Source organism: Plectrocnemia conspersa, unplaced genomic scaffold, assembly GCF_051122295.1.
Source record: "Plectrocnemia conspersa isolate PC_06_02 unplaced genomic scaffold, ASM5112229v1 ptg000006l, whole genome shotgun sequence".
Lineage (NCBI taxonomy): Eukaryota > Metazoa > Arthropoda > Insecta > Trichoptera > Polycentropodidae > Plectrocnemia > Plectrocnemia conspersa.
In genome coordinates this window covers 13837945-13861211 of record NW_028277170.1, presented here as the reverse complement: position 1 = coordinate 13861211, position 23267 = coordinate 13837945, and the positions used below count along the sequence as shown (strand labels likewise).

Sequence of the window (23267 nt, the reverse complement as noted above, 5' to 3'; positions counted from 1 at the left end):
ACATGTTACGGATAATGGGTTTATTTTCAATAATTTAGTTGACATGGCCGCGTGTCAATGATTAACAATGGTTTAATATCTCTAATGCGAAGTAAGATATGTTTGATTTAAAGCTTAAATGTTAAATTACATACTACATATAATATAGTTATATATAAAAAATTATAGAAATGCTATTTTTTCAATATTTTATTATACATTAAATATTAAAACATGAGTTTTTTTAAACATAAGGATAAGATTAATATTCAAAATTATATGATTAGCAGTTTTATTTTGAAAAAAAAACTGATTTTTAACTAAATAAGTACAGTGCAATTAATTTATATTGCATATTCAATAAATTTAAAATAGTGATTTTTGCAGCTTAAAAATATTTTTTTGTTTTAAAAATTGATTTTTGTATTTAAGATATGAAGGTTTCTTAATATAGATGATCTGTAGTTAAAGTTTTAGTTATATGTATGGTTGATTATATGAAGTAATTAATTTATAAATATTATTAGCTTTTTGATAATATGACATTTTCATTTTTTAAATTACTGATTTTATTAAATAACAAAATTTATATAATTCATGAACAAATACGACTTTAACGCATACATTTTACTTTATCTAAGTATAAGTATAATTTTCTTAGATATTAATAATCATATAAGACATGAATGGTGTATTTAATAGTAGCCCGTCGAATTGTACCTAAGATTAGTATAATCAAAATGCAAACGTATGTATGTATATATTAAATCTAAACAGCAAAGCTCTATCTTATTTTAAATTTTTTAGCTTTTCATTGAGAATATTTTGAGAAAATATGCAAAACGAAAATTATATATTTACGAATATTTTAAAATTGTTTACAACCGCTGCAATTTTAAAATCTGGTAAATTCATACAAATTTCTCAAAAATTTGCATTATATGTGTTTTTTTTTTGTTAAAAAATACATTTATATAAATAAATTTAAATGTTTTTTTTTGTTTAAGTTCGCTAAATTCATAGCTGTTTTTAGAGTAGGTAGTTAAAAAAGAGACAGGGATTACCGATTAACACTCCGAAAATATTGTTTGACAATATAAGTTTTATGACCAATCTAAGAATTACGTATTTTGACTTTCTTGAACATTTCGCAGTAAAGCGGTGGAGTCAAAATATCTGGTTTTAAAATTCGGAAGGTTTTCACTGGAGTGTCGGGTTGAATTTTTGTCTGTTCTGTCGTGCTGTGATCTTGTGATAATGCTGGACTGTCCGCTGATGTGTTTCATTGGGTCTTAGGAGCGTCTTCCTCCGTCTGTCCCTCTCTGATCACGTACCACATCTTTTATATTGCTGATTTGATACAGCTTTAGCGAATCGCAGATGCGGATTTTGATGAATCAATCGCATCACTTTTTAGACACAGGAACAAAATATATTACTTTAAACTTATTATATATACATATATATAGTAGTTTTTTTAGTATTTATTGTCGTATTTTATAATAAACCTTTGATTAAATTAAATAAATTATATAAAAATCATTTTTTTTAAATATTTTTTCTGGAATGAATTATGCTTGTAGACCAAAGTATCACTGTATTTAAAAAAAATCAGTAGTAAAATGTATGTATTACTGCAATTAAAAAATTATCTTTGGATATTATAGCAAATTAAAACTGTTGAAAAACGGTGGATTTTTTCGAATATTTTCAAAAACAAATTGGAATACATCTAAATTGAAATTGTCTTTATATTGAAGCATTTAAAATGTGGCATTAGAGGGGAATATTAATACATTTATATTGAATTAAATAATTATGTCAATCATAGACTGTTATTGTTGAAAGGTTGAGGGATACTGTGAAAGTCATTTGGAACTGCATGTCGCGAGACGCAGTGAAAGAGATATATTTACATAAACGTATAATATAATATATGTTCAAATAAATTATGGGTTAACCATAGTATTATAAAGGGTTTGGCTATAGTATATTCTTCACAACCATCAATGAAAAGGATAACAACTAAATCATTCCGAAATCATTCAAATAATTTCATACGAAATATCGAGTAGAGTTGTGAAGTTTGTAATTGGAAAACGTCTTTTATGACCCATCCGCATAATTTATCCAACACATGCAAAAATGTTTCGCTTCATTGTGAAAATGACGTATTCACTAAAGGGGGTGTTACTGGCTTTGATTTATTTATTAATCTCTCGCAGACAAAATGTAGTCACGTGATAATTACAGTGTTGTCATGCGGCCCGCAGGCCAACGTGGAAGTGAGCTAACACATGTTTCCGTGTGTCGCAACATGACTAACACGATTCGATCATCGTCGATCAGATTGAACTTAAAAAATCGGTCATATATTAAATCGAACATATATTGAATCGGGCATATATTAAATCGAACATGTCAAATTAACTTACTTTTGTTATTGTTCATCGGACATTAATATTTTTTTTATATATTTTGTCATTTATATGATACCTTATTTTTAAGTTGAAAATATTTTTTTATTTGTTTCGTAATTTTTTAACGCTTCAAGGGGTTTCATTAATAAATTATATTGTAACTACAGTTATTATTGGGTACGGTTTATACTTCTATTCATTGTATAATGTTGTGATTTATAGCAAAGCTTTAAAAATATTTGTTAAAAAAAATGTAAAATTATTAAATTTTTTTGCACTTGCACGACTTGACTTACGATACTCGTCCGTGAGATAAGAAAAATCTTAAAAAGTCTCACTTGTAATGATTTATTAGAATTATAAATATATAATAATAACTGATTTTGATCTTATATAAACGATATTAATTTAACTATGGTATACATAGGAATTCGACCCAGACCTTTTTGGTATTAGTCATTGAATGGTTAATACATTTTATTAAACTTTTACTATAATAAGCGTAGCATCGTTTTATTTAACCCTTAGCGGACGGAAGCTAGAAAATTCGCACGTTGTCCTAACAGGGGTACAGATAGGACCCCAATATCTTATGCAAAATTAACATCTATTTCGACATAAAAAACTATGATGAAACATTATATATGCATTTTAATAATTATAATACACCTAAATATATTTTTTTTGCTATTTTATTGCATTTTTTGTTTTTTAAGTAATATAAATTTATGACAGACAGACATCATCATTAGAGCATTTCTGTCTTTTTATACCATATGTGCGAACGGACTGAAATGTTTTGTTCTATAACTGTATTATATTTGTATTCCAAAATACACACAAAAATATCTAAAGATTTGTGGAAAAAATCAAAACAACAAAATATTAATTTAATATTATTATTAACTCTAAATATATGTCATACCTTATATCCCCATTTCACCTTCACCCAGGCTGGGTTAAAGCAGTAGAGTAGAGTAGAGTCAGACATCGAAAAAACTATCCAAACGTGATCATATGATACTTGATAGGTTATGCCGAAATTTGATAGTGCATCTTTTTAGATGAATGCGTGATTTAAAAAACATTGAATGATTCTTTTTTCTTCGCTCTACTTGGCGACAAAGTTGTTTAAGCTGTCTGTGTTTGATATGATTTGTAGAATTACGTCACAGTTTTTCAACCTGGGTTTATGGGACAAACTACTGAGGTGTAATTAAACAATTTTAATAATTAAACAAATCCATAACTGCCGATAACAAAAAGCTGTTCTTAACCTTATTGTGTTAAAATTTTAAATTACATCAAAACAAGTCCATTAAATGCAATAACTTTCACTTTATTATGTGAAAATATGGATAGTTTACGTAAGACAAATATTAAATTTAGGGTTCTTTGAAGAAAATCATATACTAGATGGGTTCCAAAAGCTGTAGAAGATCGTGATTTTGCTGATTTTATATAATCACCTATATTTTTATATATCTTATATTTACGAAGACTTTAATTATTGTTTGCGAATTAAAAAATGTGATTATTTTATTTCCTTGACACCTATTATTTTATTAAGAATTCAAGATTATTTCTATTAATTGAAAACTCAAATTTATTTAAAATCATTTACATTCAAATGTCTAGAAATAATAAAAAGAAACATAAAATACAATATATGTTTACCATAAATAATATTCACATATTCATACAAAGGCTGGGATTTTACTTTTAACTCCTATGTTATATTGCAATGTTTTACAACATACATTTTAAGTGTTGGTTGTAGTTTAGGGATCGGTCAATGTTAGGCTTAGTTAACTGAACAAATCTTTAGGTATACTAAAGCTAATTTATTTCAACTGATTGTTAAGGTTGTGAGATATCATGAGACTTATGAATTCTGAGGTATGTAAACTTATCAATTGAAGCATGCAGTCGAACTGTATATACATAAATTATCGTAAATTGCTCATTCAATTTTGCTTCAGCAATGACATGTTACGAGCATAAACGTCTACATGTTAAGAGCAATAAAATTCAAAGATTCTTCTTAATGCGAAAAGAGACTATATACATATTTATTCATCCATATATATATATATATATATATATATATATATATATATATATATATATATATATATATATATATATATATATATATATATATATATATATATATATATATATATATATATATATATATATGGTTAAAATTTCTAGGAGTCGGATTACTCCGCGTACTTTTTTGATTCCGTGTGGAATCATGGTCCCTACGTTTCGGCCAGATTCGCCCAGCCATCCTCAGGGGAAAATTGAGAATATGAACATCCGGTGTGGGCAACCCAGCATGTGGTTGTTCAGATCTGCTGCTACCACATGCTGGGCTTTGCCCACACCGGATGTTCATATTCTCAATTTTCCCCTGAGGATGGCTGGGCGAATCTGGCCGAAACGTAGGGACCATGATTCCACACGGAATCAAAAAAGTACGCGGAGTAATCCGACTCCTAGAAATATTAACCAAATATTTCTCCGCGAAAACGCAGTCAACCACATATATATATATATATATATATATATATATATATATATATATATATATATATATATATATATATATATATATATATATATATATATATATATATATATAGCGACCATTCTATACTTCTATACTTTTGTTGTTGAAATAAGAACTCACTGGTTATAAAGAAAATTTTAGCTTTCCAATATAGAGTATTTATCTTTCGTTGTTGATAGTAATTAACATGTTTTTTTAGTACATATTAGGTTTTGCCGTTTTCTTAACTCACTTTAGGCATATGCATATATTAGGTAATCTCAAAATGAAACTACTTATAAATATTTATTATTATTTTAATGGTTCAAAATATATTTTTTCTCCAACTTTTATTTCACTTTCATAGCCTCATTTTCACATCGTCTGCATTTTGATTTATTTTTCATCTAGGAATTTTGTATCGATTAAAATTAATATAAGTCGAAAGGTGCAAGGTCTGGAGAATAAAATGGATTTTACGACAATTTTTTTTGCACGATGAAGTGAAAAAAGCTTTCATTTGCCAACAGAATTTGAATATATATAGAATTCGACAATGCACGTAATTGTCTCTATATAAAATCAAGGAATTTAGTTGGAAAGTCTAATTCACATTATTCTGCAGACTTTGTTCCGTTAAAATACTATTTGTGTCAATCGATGCACTACTTAGATGAAAAAAAATCAAAAAGCAGACGACGTGAAAAAAGGGCCATCAGATTATTTTGCATCAGAGCCTCCAATATATTATGGTAATGGAAATAAAAAAATGACCGAGAGGTGGAAGAAGAAATATAATTAGAAACATATATTATAATAAAAATAAGTGTTCAAAGTTGTTTTTCTTGCTTTATTAAAAATTACATTTATTTCCGGATTGATCAATTAAAATTAAAAACTAACGAATTAAGATTGAAACTACTGTTTTAATGACGTATTCATTGTAGAAATCTATTGCAAAATTTAAATTATATTTTGATCTTACAATAAAAATAATCTTCATATATCAAATTAATATGTCAATTATACCTTTATTGCACTATTTAAAATCATATTGTTTTAAAGAGTTTAAAGCTGAACTTTTTGGTGAAATAGATAAATTTATAATTTAACTACTTTTATAATTTCTTGCATGACACATATGCCAGCTGTATGAATAAACTTTGTTAATAACAGCGATCATTAAACCACAAATTTAACGTGGTAATTTACATGAGCATAAAATAAATCAGCAATAAACACAGATTGGATATTAAAATTGCTCACAACAATAATTGCTTTGTCGAATTGCGCGAATATTATTTATATATTTATATACGTGTACATAGTATGATTGTGGAACGTGCAATTAATGCTTTAATGTTTAATTAACGTTCATCCGCGAAACCGATAATTAGATGTTTTGCGAAACGTAAAGAGATGGCGTCCTGCGGTTAATTTATCGGTTAAATTAAATCACGGTTAATTGATACCGCGACTGTGGCGAATGCTAAAAGTGCGTTTAGCGTGGGCGAACGTCATCGTGCATTACTCAATTTGTCAAAGTGCATACGTGAATATATTATTACATCAAATGTCCAGAGAACGCTGCTAGCATATACAATAGATTGATTAAGAAGTTGCTTCATACTAGTTAATTTTAAGCAGTGCTTAGACCGTTATTAAATTATTTCAGAAACACTGGTTTGAATATGTAAATATAATTTTTACGCAAACTTTTCAAATGTTTCAAATTCAACCTTTCTATTAAATAGTAGTTATTAAGCAGACGTTAATTTTATCTTCAGAGAAAAACTTCTACCGTCATAAAATGTTTAAAAGCCTATTATTTATAAAAGATTTACTGCTTTCCAGAGAATAATAAAAGTCAACTTCAGCGTATGAAAGAGTTTTCGAAAAAAGCTTCGGCGAATTTGCTATTAATAATACATTGTAACGTCCGTGCTTAAAGCGAAATGAATATAGCAATATATAAGCGGTGTTTCTTAAATGTCATGAGTTTTGACATGTAGCTTAAAATTTAATACGTATATTTTTATGGTATAGTTTGTCAAACTTTAAGAAAGGTACACGTTTGTTTTGCATGTTTTTGAAGCACCATATATACAGCGTTTAATTATGTGTGGTAGGCATACTCAAGTCAGTGCTATACAGTACTTTCAAATGCTAACTTAGGTGTTATTGGGTATTACCTGGTGCTGGTACGAAGGCGAGAGGAGACCCTGGAGAGTTTCGAACGGAGCCGTTCTGTTATCTCCTCGTTCCTGCAGCATCCAGTTCTATACGACAAATAAACCATCTTTTACACACATTCATGTCTAAATACATCTGGTATTTTATGCACACATGCATATACATATGTAATAAAATAAAAATAAAACAAACGCAGTGTATATGAATGAATTTTACAATATAGTATAAAGTAACATGACAGGAGTATCACTACCGAAATTAGGAACAGTAAGTTCTCATCACGTATGCATAGTATTTTACATTTTCAAAGATAATTAAGTTACTATTCTTATTATCAGGTTTAATTTTAAACCTTGGCGCTGTTTGAAACTTTCGATTCATTAATTGATTATCATCTGGGATATGTATATTCGGTTCTTTAAAATGAGTTGTGATGTTCAATAGAAAAGTGAATCAGCCATTATTAAATTCAAGTGCAGGTTTTTCTTAAGAGCTCATTTTTTAATAATTTCATATAAATAATTTTACAAACATACATGTGACTGGTTTAAAACCATCATCATGTAAACAATTTGTTATCACATATAAATTGATAAAAAATCAGAATATAAAATCAAACATTTATGGTTATTTTCAAGAAAAAAACTAAAAAAAATTTACAAGCGAAAGAAAAATGAAAAATATAGAAAAAAAACAATCAATTAAATCACAATTTTTTGTACATTTCAATAAAAATCTGGAACCATTGATTTGTTGTATTTAGCTTTTAAAGCAATATGTGCTTTGGTATTTTGTGCTTGTATTAAATTTAAGGTTGTTTTTATCGTAGTCACAGGTTAGTTTGGTTTCGCGAAATATTTTTATAATGTTTTTTGGTATGAAAATGACAGTGTTCTTTAATTGTTTTTTGCATTTTTTAAAGATTATTATAAAATATATTATTTTTATTAAATTATTTATTTAGGTAATTTCGTGTACTTATTATAAAATATATAATAAGTACTCAATATTTAGCAAAAATAACAATAGTAAAATAGACCTCCCAATAGCACCCAAATAGCACATCCCCAATTTATCTTGTTATTGGGAGAGGGGCTACTGAATATAATATGATATATGTATTATTTATTAATTTGATTTAATTTGTATAAATTCTTTGTTGATTTTAGTAAATTATTAAACGTTTTAAATGCAGTATATGTTAAAGGATTTGCACCATACTTTTTAGATAATGTTTTAGGGATGTGTAAATTTAGGGATAGTTCCATAATTATGTAGTTATTTTCTGATATTATAATCGTTTTTCTCTCTAGATTTTTTTTAGTTACTATTATTAGTTCATATTTTGCTACAATAGTTACATTTAGAATTATTATCTGTTTATTTTAAAGCGATTTAGTTACTATTCCTAATTAATTATTTGCTGTATCTGGTTTTTTATCTTTCATTTTTATCACTCTAAATTATAGTTTGTTAATTGCGGAGATTTAAAATTTTATGTCACTGCTATCTCATTTTGATATTGATAATATTTTAGTTTGTTCGATTAAGGTTGTTGAATAATGAATATCAACATGGGACTCGACAAAATTCTTATAATCATAATTTTTATAGTCAATGGAAATTTTATGGATAATCTTAACATCTAGTGTAAAAAATACAAGAAGGTGACTCGAGGATAAGCCTGGATGCATTGCATATATAACAGTTTTTAGAGTTCATGACTTGATCACCTTACTGCAGTAAAAAACAGTGTATCTGCGGCTAGGGATTGCAATATTGGTAATACCAGTATTGGAGCAAAAATCTACTAGTATTACAATATGAAATACTGTATTACTGAAAAAAAAAGCTTTGGAGTCAAAGAAAGCAAGACAGTCTTTAATTCATTTATCTCCAGTAAACGGATTTGATTTGTTTAGAAATTTAATATGCTATCACATAACTAACATTGGTTAATGAATGAGAAGTGATTTTTCGAAATAACTGTAGTTGATTTTAATTTTTATAATACAGAATATTTTAAGGTAATTAGCCATTTCAATGCTAGGGTGTTTTTGAAAATTCTTCTATTTCTTACTATACATTATTAGAATTAAATTTATTAAAAACTGTTTCATGCCATTGTCATATTAACGGAATAACAAGTTCACATATTAATTTACTTTTTTCGACCATCATGACGTCAACAGTGATCTTTGTTTGCATTTATTGTAAATAATGCTGAACAGCAATATATCGTTGTTTAGTATCTAAAGGGTTGAACATAATGTATTTAGAATTTTTTTGCATAGAAAACATTATGCTTAATTTTTTTCAATAAAAAATATATGTCGCGGACTTAAAATAATACCAAAACAAAGTTTGTCAATAATATGTTTCAATATATCAGTTGCGTATTAAATTCTTCCGAATCAATTCATTATATTCAGATTTAATATTAAGATTTATTGTTTGTACTGATGATATTTCTTTCGAAAGATAATAATCGTTAATAAATTGTATATAAAAATATAAAACTATTTTTTTAATGGCATTGTTCATAATATTGAACCAAAAAGATTCCAATCCAGGTGGCGAGTCGAACTCCTATAAAGTATGAATAAGTGAGAGATGAGTCGGCTAAGCCAGGTGGATGACCGTTTCACCCCCTTCTTATCCAAATGGCATGACACCCCAACCACCCATCCACTAATCAGCTAATGGACGCTGGCGTCACGCCATCAAACGCACGCTCTTTCCACATACATATCAGACGTCAAAAAAATCAATATCACCGAAAATTCCCATTCAAAGATTTACAAAATAGCTTCTCAACTCAATTATATTTTAATAATATATGAAAAGTTTAAAAAATATGTATGCCATAAAAAGAAATGCGATTATATGATCATATTTTGCCATAAGGAATATACATAAGTTACCAGATTCAATTTTAAAATATAGTATTTGAACTACTAGATATTACACAACTACAAAAAACTGTATCTTGCAAAAAACACATACAATACTATAATATTGTATTTTGTAAATATTAATTTAAAAATTAAACATTTTTTACTTATTAGATATCTAGAGCTGTTAGTCAAAATCAGTATATTTTTAATATTTTTTTTTAATACCGAAGCAAATTTTATAGGGAAAAATCTGCGTGTATTTTCGTATTAATCTAATTTTAAACTCAAATAATTTTACTAAGATACGATTCGAGATTGATAATAATAATTCGAGATTAATTAAAACAGATAGAGCAACGTATTATTGTATTGGATTTAGGTTAGCTTTTATGTTACAATATTTTAATATACAAACATGTATTATTTTCTGTAGACTCGTAAAGGAATATGATGTTACTCTTATGAGTATTGGACATAATTTAACAGCACGCGAATAATATAAACAATAATATAGTGTACGTTATGTTTGTGCAAATTTTAATAAAATTAATGCTCTATTCGCATGATACTCGTCATAATAATAATAATTAATATTACCTAATAAGAATAGGGAAAAGTAAAATATAGCGTAAAATATTAAATACATACATGTCTGAATTTTAATTATATTCAAGATATTCATAATATTTTATCATATATGATATATAATCAGTTTATTGCAAACCTTTTGTATGGAGATTTATCTAACAATATATTTCATGTAATGGTATTGGCACATACATAGTAAGTATGTGTAATTTGATTTTGTATTATATTGTCCAGTTTGATGCTTGGCTCACTCGTAAAGTTAATGTATCTGGAATTGCATTTAAATGAAAAGTTGTTTTTACAATCGCGAAACATATTATTTTATTATTGAAAGCTATAAGGAAATATATATACTCGTAAACATACTGCTTTCTTACAATACTCTTTCAAGTAAAAATAATTGATTGTTTAATAGTATATTTATATTTTTGTTAGTATAAGTTTGAATCAAAGATAAAGATCGTGACTTGGCTGTATTTATTTATATTATTAATATTTTAGTACCATACACCCTAGGATTTTTATTTTTATCACAGTTTTGTTATTTGTATCCTTTGTCACAATAATGTGTTATTATTAAGCTTTGTAATAAAACTTAATAAACAATTTATGATCTTTCATTTTAATATATAATACATATACTCATATACAATTCAATTCAGTATATTTTTCTGTTTTTTAAAAATTTAATATGCATTATCATTAATAACCATTAATTTGGAAAATTATGGTAAACTTATTTTTTTTATTAATAAGTTTTACTTATTGTCTGGCGTATTAGAGTAAATAAAGTTTTATTCGATCATCCAATATTAGTTTTTCCTAATTTTTTCCTAATCTCATAGATTAAATCAAATCGTGTAATGTAGTATCATAATATGATATAAAATTCTCTATAAAGTTAAACCTAATTATCTCTATTTAAAATACAGAATATTTCTTATTATATTATCAGATAGAAGTTCAGGCGTTGAAAATGGAAAATATTTTTTTCTTGATTATAAAGCTAAAAAAATATTTTTTTGTTAATTTAATGGTTACCTCAAATATTAAAAATTTATTGTTGATATTATTGTTTCTCAAATTATTTTTTAAGGCCTATATTATTAAATTTTAATTTTACAAATATATTAATGTATATAATATTTACATGTTACTGGCTTACAACCATTTTATTGTTTACATTTTTGTAATTTGCTACAATATAAAAGAAAGAAAATTGAAATTTAAAATAAAAGCCGTGTATTAAGTACCAATTTATAAAGATATCGCTAAAGATATGGAACTATTAAAATGTGTTTTTCAGCCTCTAGTGTGCTTATATTTAAATTTAAGGTTGTTCCTATCGTAGTATATGCATGAGATTAGTGAGCTAGTGAGGTTACGTAAAAAAACATGACAATTATCTTCAATTATTAGTATTTTTAGGCTATTACAAAGTTTTAAAGATTAGTATAAGAATCTCTATTTTATCTTATCTCACTTAAAAGTGCACTAGTGTCACTCCACACCGAGCAAGCATGTGTTAAAAATGAATTTGAATACATTTAAAGCATTAGTTTTAGTATGAATACATTAGATTACTTTGCTGAAATATTTTGTGTTAATATTATAACAATTAAAGTAGCGCATCTATCATAACAATATTAAAAAATTATGAATTTTGGATGTTAACTTTATTTATTTATGTTACCGTATTCATTTTATTGCGTAAAAATTTATTCCAAAATACTCCAACAAACCCTAAGCATAACACATGCAGTTCAGGTATTTTTTTATTTCTTTCCTTCTAAAACTCAATAATGTAATTATGAATGCGACAACTCTTACCGCTTTTTATGATGAAATTTACAGTGTGTTCGGAAAAGTTTATCCTAAAAATATTTGTTTGTACTTTTGGAATGTTTGACGTGTGGGCAACGATATTTTTAGATTGGTAAAAAAGTCAAATATAACTGAGCTGTAAGTACATTTTATTTGTAACAAAAAATATTTCCGCACTATGTAAAAAGTAGGTTTAATTATTTATACCCAAATAATAGTATTAATGTGAATATCGACATTTAATTATTAAAAAATCATACCAAATACCGAGATACAAAAATATGGATGTCAGTTCTATTTTATTTATTTTTGTTTCTATGAATTTTAAATACATATCACAAAAATTTGCGATTTATGGTGTAATATGGCCCTATAGATTCGCTATCGCGTCCCCATTCTTGCCCGTTGAGATCAGGACGTCAGTGCTTGAGAACGCTTCTAGCTTCTCAACAAGCTTGTCAAACACAATGATGTTTTCGGCGATAGCTATGAGGAGCTGGAAACAGAATGTGGGATACTGCTCAGCTATTTTTTGTGTTATTTACTATTTTTACATAGTAATTCTACCGCCTGAAGTTGGTCAAACCCAGTTTTTAAAAATCGGTAAACCATTCCAAGCTTAACAACAATAATGTTTTATTATTATGAATCTCGCACATGTTTGAGAAACATATTTTAAAACTTTATAAACACGTTTCGCATGTGTCGACCGCAAGCGATAACGATGATTAGCGAATAAACATAAATTGTTGCAAATTTGGGTTAGCGCTAGAGTTTAATTAGAATTAATTAGCGCTTTTAAAAACGCGCTCGGTAATTGATTGTCAAAAGGTGTATGTAACACAACGCACACATATGTACATACATGCGTTAATAATAATATGGAAAAAATACGATGTGGCGTAGGCATTTCGTGTTTCATTGCTTTTAGTGTAAATTGATGTTGGCCGGGGGACGGAAGAGCTAACAACCGCCGCGTGCCGACCCCCGGGAATGTCAAAAGGTGGGTCGCGGCCTCTTTGCGGGGGTGAAAAGTCAACCAGCTGCCCGCTTTTGAATACGAGAACGGGTGGTTGTAGCCCTATCGCCCTCGATTCATTAACTTTGCGTTAGCGCCTCGGGTTAAACAACAGGGGAAATAAGTACTGAACATATCGTACTTTAAAACAAATTTGCTACTAATTAACAATAGTAGAGGAGAAATAAAATTATTGTTTGTTTTAATATCACTTTTATAATTAATATTAAAAGTTTTCCATGTAACTGTATAAATAAAAAAAATCTTATCTTTATGTGATTTATAACAGCTAAAAGCGAACAAAAAAAAGAGTCGCATAAAAAATCTGCTTAATTACCGAAATTACTTATATATCCAAATTAATTTTAGCAGTGATATTGTTTTTTATATTTCTTTTAAATCAACATTAATAATATTTATTTTAAGTATTTTTGAGCAAATCAAATTGTATTTTCTGCAACACATTATTAAAGCACACATTAATAACAATTAAATGTACTTTTTTTAAGGCTTAAAACATTTTTCTCTCTCTTTTATTTCACGATCTGTCTTTTGAAAGTGAGTGATTTTTATAAATATTTTTTCTCTTTCCCCTGGTTATTAGGAACAATGAAAAGAGTTGGAAACACGTTAGAAAATACCCAGTAGAATCATATTTTACTTGTTCTACTTATTTTTAATGTATTTATGGTTGAGTTTTGTTGGTAGTGTTAGCTTGCATGATAAGTATATCTTAAATATGTGTTATTTTGATAATTAATTAGTAGAGTTTGTTAAAAAATATTTGTGTTATTGATGCTAGTAGATTTTTTATCATAGTTTGAATACTTTCATACATGTTTTCGTCTGGAATATACCAAGGAGCGTTAACTAGTATACACTGTACTTTGTTTTGGTACCTTTGTATAATATTTATATTTAACCCAGAGAGAGCACTATAGACCTTAGCTCTGTAGGTCAATACTGGCATTATTATTGTTTTGTATATCAGTATTTTATTTTCTAATGATATTTTTTAAATACCATTTTTAAATAATATAAATAATTTTACAGACATACTAATTGTATATTATATACCTACATGTTACTGGTTTATAATCATTTTCATGTTTAAAATTAGTAATTAGAAAAAAATAGAATATAAGAGAAAACGTTTGGGTTATAATTTAAGAAAAAAAATTAAAAATACTCTTACAATTCAAGCGAAAAAAAAGTAATAAATTTAGTGATAGTTTTAGTACATTTAATTAAAAAACTGAAATTATTGAAATGTTATCTTAAGCCTCTAAAGCAATTTGTGCTTGTACTGTTGTTTTTATCGGAGTCACCGATACACGATATTTTGGGTTAGTTTGGTTTCACGAAATATTTTCATAATATTTTCTGGTATGAAAATGACAGTGCTCCTTAATTGTTGGTATTTTAAGGCTTAAATGCACTTTGATAAGATTAGTATGAAAATGTGTATTATATTGTATATTCTTTTTATAGCTTTGTTTTGAATGACTTGTAACATAGAAAAAATAGTATTACTCCATATGTTAAAAAGGGTCTAATTAATTGTTTATAGATTAAAATTTTATTTTTTATAGTAAAGCGCTCTTTCTAATAAGTATCGGTCTAAGGGCCGCAAAAGCGGCAAGCATTTTAGAGTAAGTTCCTAAATATGTTTATTAAATTTAAGCTTAGAGTCCGAGTGTAAGTCTAAGTGGTTCATTTACAGCATGTTGATAACCAATACAGCTTATGAAGCTGGATTCCCAGTTGATTCCTCTTGTTCCAAATATGAGCTTTCTGTGTAAAACCTCAGTCAAGACGAATCCCTATATATTTTGCACTCGTAGATGTTGGGATCACTTTTATATTAAAGAAGAAGACCTTGCTTAGCGTGAATGTAACAGAAAAATATGTTTTCATTGGTTTTGATCCTTCATTTCCAGAGCCATGCTTGTATATTGATTAAATAGTCTTGTATACTCTTTACTGCTACTTTTGGCTCCCCGTCTGATACCATCATAGTTGTCTGCTTTGAATAACAGATACTGGTCCCAGAACCCTGTAGCATATTAAAAAAATTTGGGTATAAGTCTGTGGTGGCGATCGCTCAGATATGATTTAAGTATTAAAAACAAAAACCACTTCTTTTCTCCTCCATGTCCGTGTTGATGGTTTTCAATGATGGTCTATAAACTAGTTCCACTGTGGAGTGTTGATTCCTAAACGTGAATTGGTGATTAGGATTGCTTTTTATATTTAAAAGTGTAGGTTGCATTATTTTTAATATGTTTGACATTATCGGTAGCAAGATTATTAGTCTGTATGATGTGACATCTTCTGGTTCTTTTCCAGATTATACTAGTAGAAGGGGTTGGGATGTAGTTAAGCGTAATTGTTGCATTGTATAAATGGTCATAAATCTTAAGGTCTTTATTGGTAGCTCCTTCATATTTCTTCCATTTATCAAGTCATATCACAGTGTATTTTTAGTGCTTAGTTTATTAGTAATAATGTATTGAATCTCTCCAAGATTAAACTTCCTAATTGGCAAGTAAAGTTGAAGAAGTGAGTTAAAGTAGTCCTCTATTTATTATAAAGATTTGAAGGTTTGTTCTAGATGTTCAGCGAATGTCTCTAGTTAATTTTCCATTAAAGAACCTGATCGGTGATATGAAATATTGAGACTTTTTATCCAATTTGTAAATTTCCATAAAGAGTAGTGACACATTTAATGATAAATTATCAGTCTTAATACTTTTTGTTTTAAATAAAAAATATATATGTGTAAAATTACGAATATTTTATCATTTTCTATTCCATATTTAATTAATACAAAGTGGTATTTGTATTTTTCTTATAGAATTGTTTGAGAGAACTTCTTAATAAGAATATATTTTTCATTGTTAAGATTCTACTTTTGTGTTCCTCGAAATTAAATAATTCTTATAAACATGGCAGGCATGTGAGCGTAATAGGACCGATACTTTTTAGATAGGAGAATCATATAAAGCTTACTGAATAAATACTTCTATATTATCCAATCTGAATATTTAAATATTTACACACAATGTTGTGAGGAAATTTTTTTACGAGAAGTTATATAAATTACTTTAATATATACAAATTTATCTCACTCACTGCCATCGGATAGAATTGATGAAAACAGACGAACTCGTGTGCATGTAACGAGACATAATAATAACAATGATATTGTTGACTTGTCGTATTAAACATCGTATTAGTGCCGGTAATAAAATGTATAATCATTACGATCAGAAATAGTGTATGGGGTAAAGAAGGGAGACAGGAAACACACGTTTTGTCAGTAACGCGCACGGAGGAAATAAGTATAATGGGAAATAAATGGGGAAGTGTGGTGTAAAAATTACACCACCGCAAGGGGTGAACTTTTGGGGACGCTTAGGGGTAAAGAGTACATATTATATATACATACATATATACCACGACAGGCGATTATAATTGAACCAAATTGATTATTCTCTTCTTGTTTTATTCAGGGTAGTTTAATCTGTTGATTTTAAACGCGTGCCATCATAATGTGAAATAAAAATAACACTTTTAATTTTCAATGAATTGTATAGTTATATTTTTATCTCATAATAAATAAGTTGAGTTGTTCCAAAACCCAAAAATATTTATGGAAAATATATGTATATTTTTTATTATTTAAATTTATCATAAAATAATTTAATTAATTAATTTTTCATATCCTAAAAACTATAACTATAAATTATCCAATGACATTTGTTTCTGGCTCCTTTTAAGATTTGGCAAAAATGTGACAATAAATATTATTATTTAAAAGATTTATATCTCGCACTGCTTCCTACATTTTACGGATGTCCCTAATCTCATTTGGAGTGAGAAGTTTTTATGTCTCTTTCTCTTCCTCTGTAGTCTCGTGCTGTTGCTCACGATGCAGATATATTATTTCTTCGGTAGGGCTTAAAAGCAGTTAAAACCAAAACCGATTAACTGGGTTTTCAGTCATTTAAAAAAACGAAAAACGGCTTTTAAAAATATTATTTTTTCTCAAAAATGATAAATAGCGCACAAAATAAAAAAAGAAAGTCTTTGTCTCATTGCTTCAACTCAATCCATAATGATGCAAATACTTAAAAGAACTACAAAAAGATTTAAGCTTATTTGAATATATAATATATATACTGTAAAAATTGAAAAATTATATATTAATTCTTATTAGCATTGCAAATATTTTTTGTACAAAAATATGCATTAGTCTTTCTAAAATATTATTTAAAAAAAATAATAAACTGAAATATATATCTTTATAATGATTTTTTTGATATATTTTTATTATAATTTTTAAATAAATTTTCTCTAAATTTTGGCTAATTATAAAATTATCTATTTGTAATGTTCTTGGCAGTAAATTTGTTTTTGTCCATTATAATGTATACTATTTCAAATTGTTTACAATTTATTTATTTAGTTAATATAGCTAATTTTTTATATATTTATTTATTTAGTTAATATAACAAATTTTAACTAAACATACATATAATACAGAATATAAACATAAACATAAAATAAAAAATACTTAATATTATACTTTATTTTTTAATGCACGAAGGTGTTACTTTATTTCATTTGGGAAACCTGCTATAGTTTTATTTTTGCGGATTGTCCTAGAAATATTATTATACAAATTTACACCTCCGTACATAATTCCCCTGGCCGTACTCGTTTTATTATAGCTTATCCCTTAATTGTCTTTAATTTTAATACTCTGGTAACATATTAGTTTCTAACTTATATATAAACACTAAAATACAATTCATAATTAATTTTGTACATCTGCTATGCAAACAAAAAATAATCTATGAATATTTTCAAATACATCTAAAACATTTTTTTTGAGTTTTATTATTATTTTTTGGTTATTTTACTATAAATATATGTTTATAAGTAAAGAATTTTTTTAAATATTTTAAACAAATATTTACATATTTTTTTTTTCTAAATTTTTAAAACATATGAGTAGTGAGTTAACTTTGAGTAGTGAGTTAATTTATTTTTCCATAATTATTTATGTCGTAATTTAATTATTAATATTTTATATTGCATTTGTAGAAAATTATTAAAAAAATCAGTGATTCTCAACGTTTTATTGCTTTAACTTATTTTATTACTTTTTTGTATTAGCATGTTTTAATAATATATTTTAATACTTTTCTAATGATATATTTCGCTTATTTATTTAACATATTTTACTTTTGTGGATTTTTTATATCAATTCTGAGGTTTTTAATATTTTTTATAAAATTAATATAAAATATTTTTTGTGTTTATGTTTTTTCAATAAAAAACCGTTAGTATTATTTTCTATAAAAATTTAAATTAAATCAAATTGAAAAAAATATTATATTGATATAATGTATAATATTTATTATTTCTTCAGTTGTTTATGTTAATATATGACTGTTTGGAGTACTTTAAAATATAAATACTGACCGCCGTACAGGTACGGCGATACCGCTCAAATGGTTAAATATCTTAATTTTTCGAAAACGTTAAAATTAGTTAACAGAATACCCGATTCTTAGCTCTTAGCCATGGTCCTCCATCAACTATTGAATATCGTTCTCATTCACTTCCAGTTTCATATTCATCGACAATTAGCGTCTTCCGTTCATGCAACTAGAATTGAGGGTTCTATTGCTAGGTAATCCCACTCCATTCTTTATTAATGAGGCTGCCCCGATGTGAAAGTGATTTTTCCAAAATATATTTGTTCCTTCTGTCACTTTGATGTGTCGCTGAAATAGTGATTGATGTCCTGCTGATCCATTAGTTAGACTAGTAGATTGGTGTTGGAAAGATGAAACTTGATAATAATGCTCGGATTCCTCCAGTAAATCATACTCAAGGTCCGGAGGATGAGAAGGAGCAATATCCATAACAAACGAGACTGAGTGAAAAATTATTTTTTAAAAAGTATGTCTTATTTGCAAGAAGAATCATCACCTCAGATGGGTGAAAGTGACGCAATACGTACTGCTCATGTTGCAAAACATCGCTTGTTTATCAAGTCATTTAAAAATGCTCGTATTACGAAGCACTCGCTAGCATATTTTCAATCCGAGGTTAGACTTATACTATACAGCAGAAGTATGTTTTTTACATTCAAAAAAATATATTTGATAATTATTGTATTATATTTTCTTGCTAATAAAATAAAGTATTTTGGTTTACATATTTTTATAGTAAAATCTCGCCTTAATACAAAATAAGTAAAAAATACGAATTATGATATATTAAAAACGTAGAGGCAAATTTTAATACAAATTAACTAAATTAAGTAATTTTTTTTTGAATACAATATTATTAATAAAAGCTTACTACAAAAATATTACATTAACTTATAAATTATAAATAATAATGGTATCTTTACCATAAATATTTGTCAGTTATGTGCAACATATATTTATATTCTGTGAAATAGGCAAAAAAGTTTGAGAACCCCTGGTCTATTATATTTTAATAGCTTAATTTAAAATCTAAATGACGCTATCATGAATTTGATGACTAATGCGAACGGTGAATATTTTTAGATTTTTTTTATTGAACCATTAATATTAATAACATCGAAATAATACAATTCAAAGATTGTCGAAATGCAATAATGTGTAATTTTAAAATAAAATTTATACAAAAATAAGTATTCGTGAGTCATCGATTCGAAGCTCTATCTAGCCGCGGGCTCTTTCGTTCGCCAACCTTGGTATTTAGACAAAATTTATTTTAGAAAATAAATCATCATATTATGCTAATTCAGTAAAAAAAATATGTTTCCATAAATACTACATACAGACGCTCAACGCAGTAAAAGTAAATGATATTAATTTTTAACCGAGCGAAATTTTAGCGTATAACGAAAACGGTTTTGAACATATAATAACAAAAGTTTCGATCTTCCCACGTATTATTCATTGGCTCGAGTCGTAAATCTTCGATATTGTGACAACTTCGACCTGATTCTTTAGGATGGATGAAGTTTTATCAATGGTGCATGAATAACTAATATATTACGAAATTATACTTTCAAGTAATTATTACTATATTTATTTGACACTCGTGAGAATTTGTGTTATGAAATACGAGTGAATGTTTCAGACTTCTGTCTTTACTGCTTTGACTTTGAACGTTGTAGTGTTTTATATAATAAATAAAATAAAATACTGAAGTGAGTAGTATCACTTTAACTTAACTCAAATGTTATGCAGAATAAAGATTAGCACGGAAAAAATATTTTACGTCCATAAAATCCAGGCGTCTCCAAAACGGATACAATTCTGAATTCCGGACGTCGAGCTGGATAAGGGGATGCGAAACAAGACGTGGCGGCTTCTCCGATCTTTGATGGTCGAAGTTTTTATGAAGTTAATAAATCCGAAATGGAAAGCTCTTGAAGTTCCGATGCATTGAACTCCGAAGTGGATGTTCAAGTGTGAATGTCAGTAGTAGTGTCAGAGAAAGTATTTGAGAGAGTATTTTTTGCTAGTCCGCATTCCAGTATTTTTACCTATCTTTACAAAATATGTTTTTCACCCCTTTCAGTGGAACGACCATTTACAAGTCAGTACTTAAACTTAATCTGAAAAAACGGTGGTGTCTCATTATAACAAAGAATACCCTTTTTGGTTAAATTTGTATATCAAATGGCAAAACAGGCTTTGATTGGTGTTTGTGATTTAATAGCAAAATTTATATTTTTACAGCTGTAAACATTGCTAAAAGTTTTTGACTATTTTAAAAATATAATGAGTTGATCTCTCTATTGGGTGGTCCAATTGTTCAATGAAAGAATGGTTTAATTAATGAGCCCAACAAATTATTCTATATAAATTCCTCTTATTTTATTGGCTAATGAAGATAGCGTGATTTTCATGGAGCACTTCTTTATTATTAGTTACATAGCTATATTTGGTAAGCTTAGATCGATCGATTATTAAAATCAATTTAAGGGTGAAAAATAGTTGTGAAAAAATATTTTAATTAAATCATGTCGTGACAAAAAAATATGTGAACTCTTGAAGGGTAGGGACTACAATCTCGTTCTGTATTTGGGAAGTTGGATTAATATCTATTACAGACAATTTAAGTGGTTACAGATTTAGCAGAGAAATACAGTCTATCTATTATATTATTATATTCATCAGTATTTAAAGCAGCGATTTTCAAACTATATATTTAAAAAAGCATGGCGCTTCTCTGTGTGCATAAAATAATTCAGAAACTTTTTTAAATAATAAAAATATATTTTTTCCCAATTTTTATCGATGATATCGGGGTTATTTTTTTACCACAATAGCAGCTAATGTAGAAAATTTTGTTTCGCATAAATAATCTGATAGAAATGCCAACATTTCTTTCTTATAACTTTGGATGACAGTCTTTCAAACACTATTTACTTTGATTAAACAAAAGTTGAGCTAGAGTTTCTGTTTCAATTTTCTTAATGGGGTATCGTATGTTCGTTCATATTTATTCATAGCAATTGTTAGTTCTCGAAACTTGTCAATTCAGATGCATCATGCCTTTGAATTGACATATTTATCATATATATTACGTCAATTTAAATGCATCAAGTTGCTATGCATTTGAACTGACGTAATATGAAATTCCTATTTAAACCTTGTAAATGTTCAGTTGAAATATTTTTGTTCATTTTAATATAATTTCTGGTGCTGAAGTCATCTTAAAGAGGAAACTTGTCAAACATTTTTTTGTAATTTGAGTATCCCTTAGCTCTAATTATTTAATGAATGCTTTCAATTTGTCTTTTTTTAAACAATTTAAATCACTTCATTTTAATAAATTTATCGTTACTAAATAAATTTGTCAAATTCTAGTGTTTTCTTAAATCGTTCGAAAGTCCTTTGAATAAGAGATCACAATATTATATAACTAGGTTATTACTGATTCCAAAATTTTTTACATATATTTCCAAATTACTATTTTTTATATAATTTATAACTTTTGTAAAAACGTTTTTTACTTCCTCACTCACATTTTTTGACATTAGAGCTATTCAGTGCATTCAAATGACTTCGACTGCTTTATTTTAAATTAATTATTTTAATAAGTTTTTTCACTTTTAGTCATTCTCATAAGAAATGTGAATAATAAAAAATGGTTCATTGAACATAACTTTTACAGAAATTGAGTTGCAAAATGATATACAGGCTTGGCTATAATAATTGGGCAACTCCAGTAATGTGTTATATTTAAAAAGAAATTAAAATATAAATAAAAAACTGATCAAGGTGGGTAAATGTGTTTATTTAAAAATTATTTTAAATATTTAGTAGTTCCATCTTTAGCTTTAATTACAGCTGCAAACCTTTTTGGCATACTATCAACTAATGACTTGCAGGTAGACGAAGAACTTTCTCCATTCTATCAGTAATTTTAGATTTTCAATTGTGTTTTTTTTTAATTTGCCTCATAAATGCTCTATAGGATTTAGGCCTAGTGACTGTAGGTCATTCTAAATGCATTAAGCCCTTTGATGCAAGGTAACCCCTTATTTTTAGCAAAGTATGGAAAGCAGCGTTTTCTTGCTGAAATGGTAGTCAAGTCTGTGTTTGAAAATATTTTTTAGTAGGAATCCATTAAAGTGGATTCTAACATTGAAATATAAATACTACCCTCGCAAGTATACAGTTTTCCTACCACTGCTGCTGCCATGCAACCCCAAACCATAACGCTTCCGCCATTATATTTGACTTTGGGTACTACGCAATCAA

At 27.3% G+C, this 23267-nt stretch overlaps 1 protein-coding gene across 2 annotated transcripts in view; it reads right to left on the bottom strand.

Annotated features, from left to right (window-relative positions):
• Nucleotides 1-23267, bottom strand: part of LOC148234290 (uncharacterized) — a 111588-nt gene that overhangs the window by 26822 nt on the left and 61499 nt on the right. Inside the window, exon 4 of one of the 2 annotated variants that reach the window (XM_088187765.1) lies at nt 7149-7235. The exons of the other annotated variant lie outside the window; for it this stretch is intronic. Coding sequence (XP_088043891.1) covers nt 7149-7235 — 87 coding nt within the window. The remainder of the gene's footprint in view (nt 1-7148; nt 7236-23267) is intronic. 2 annotated transcript variants of the gene reach the window in all.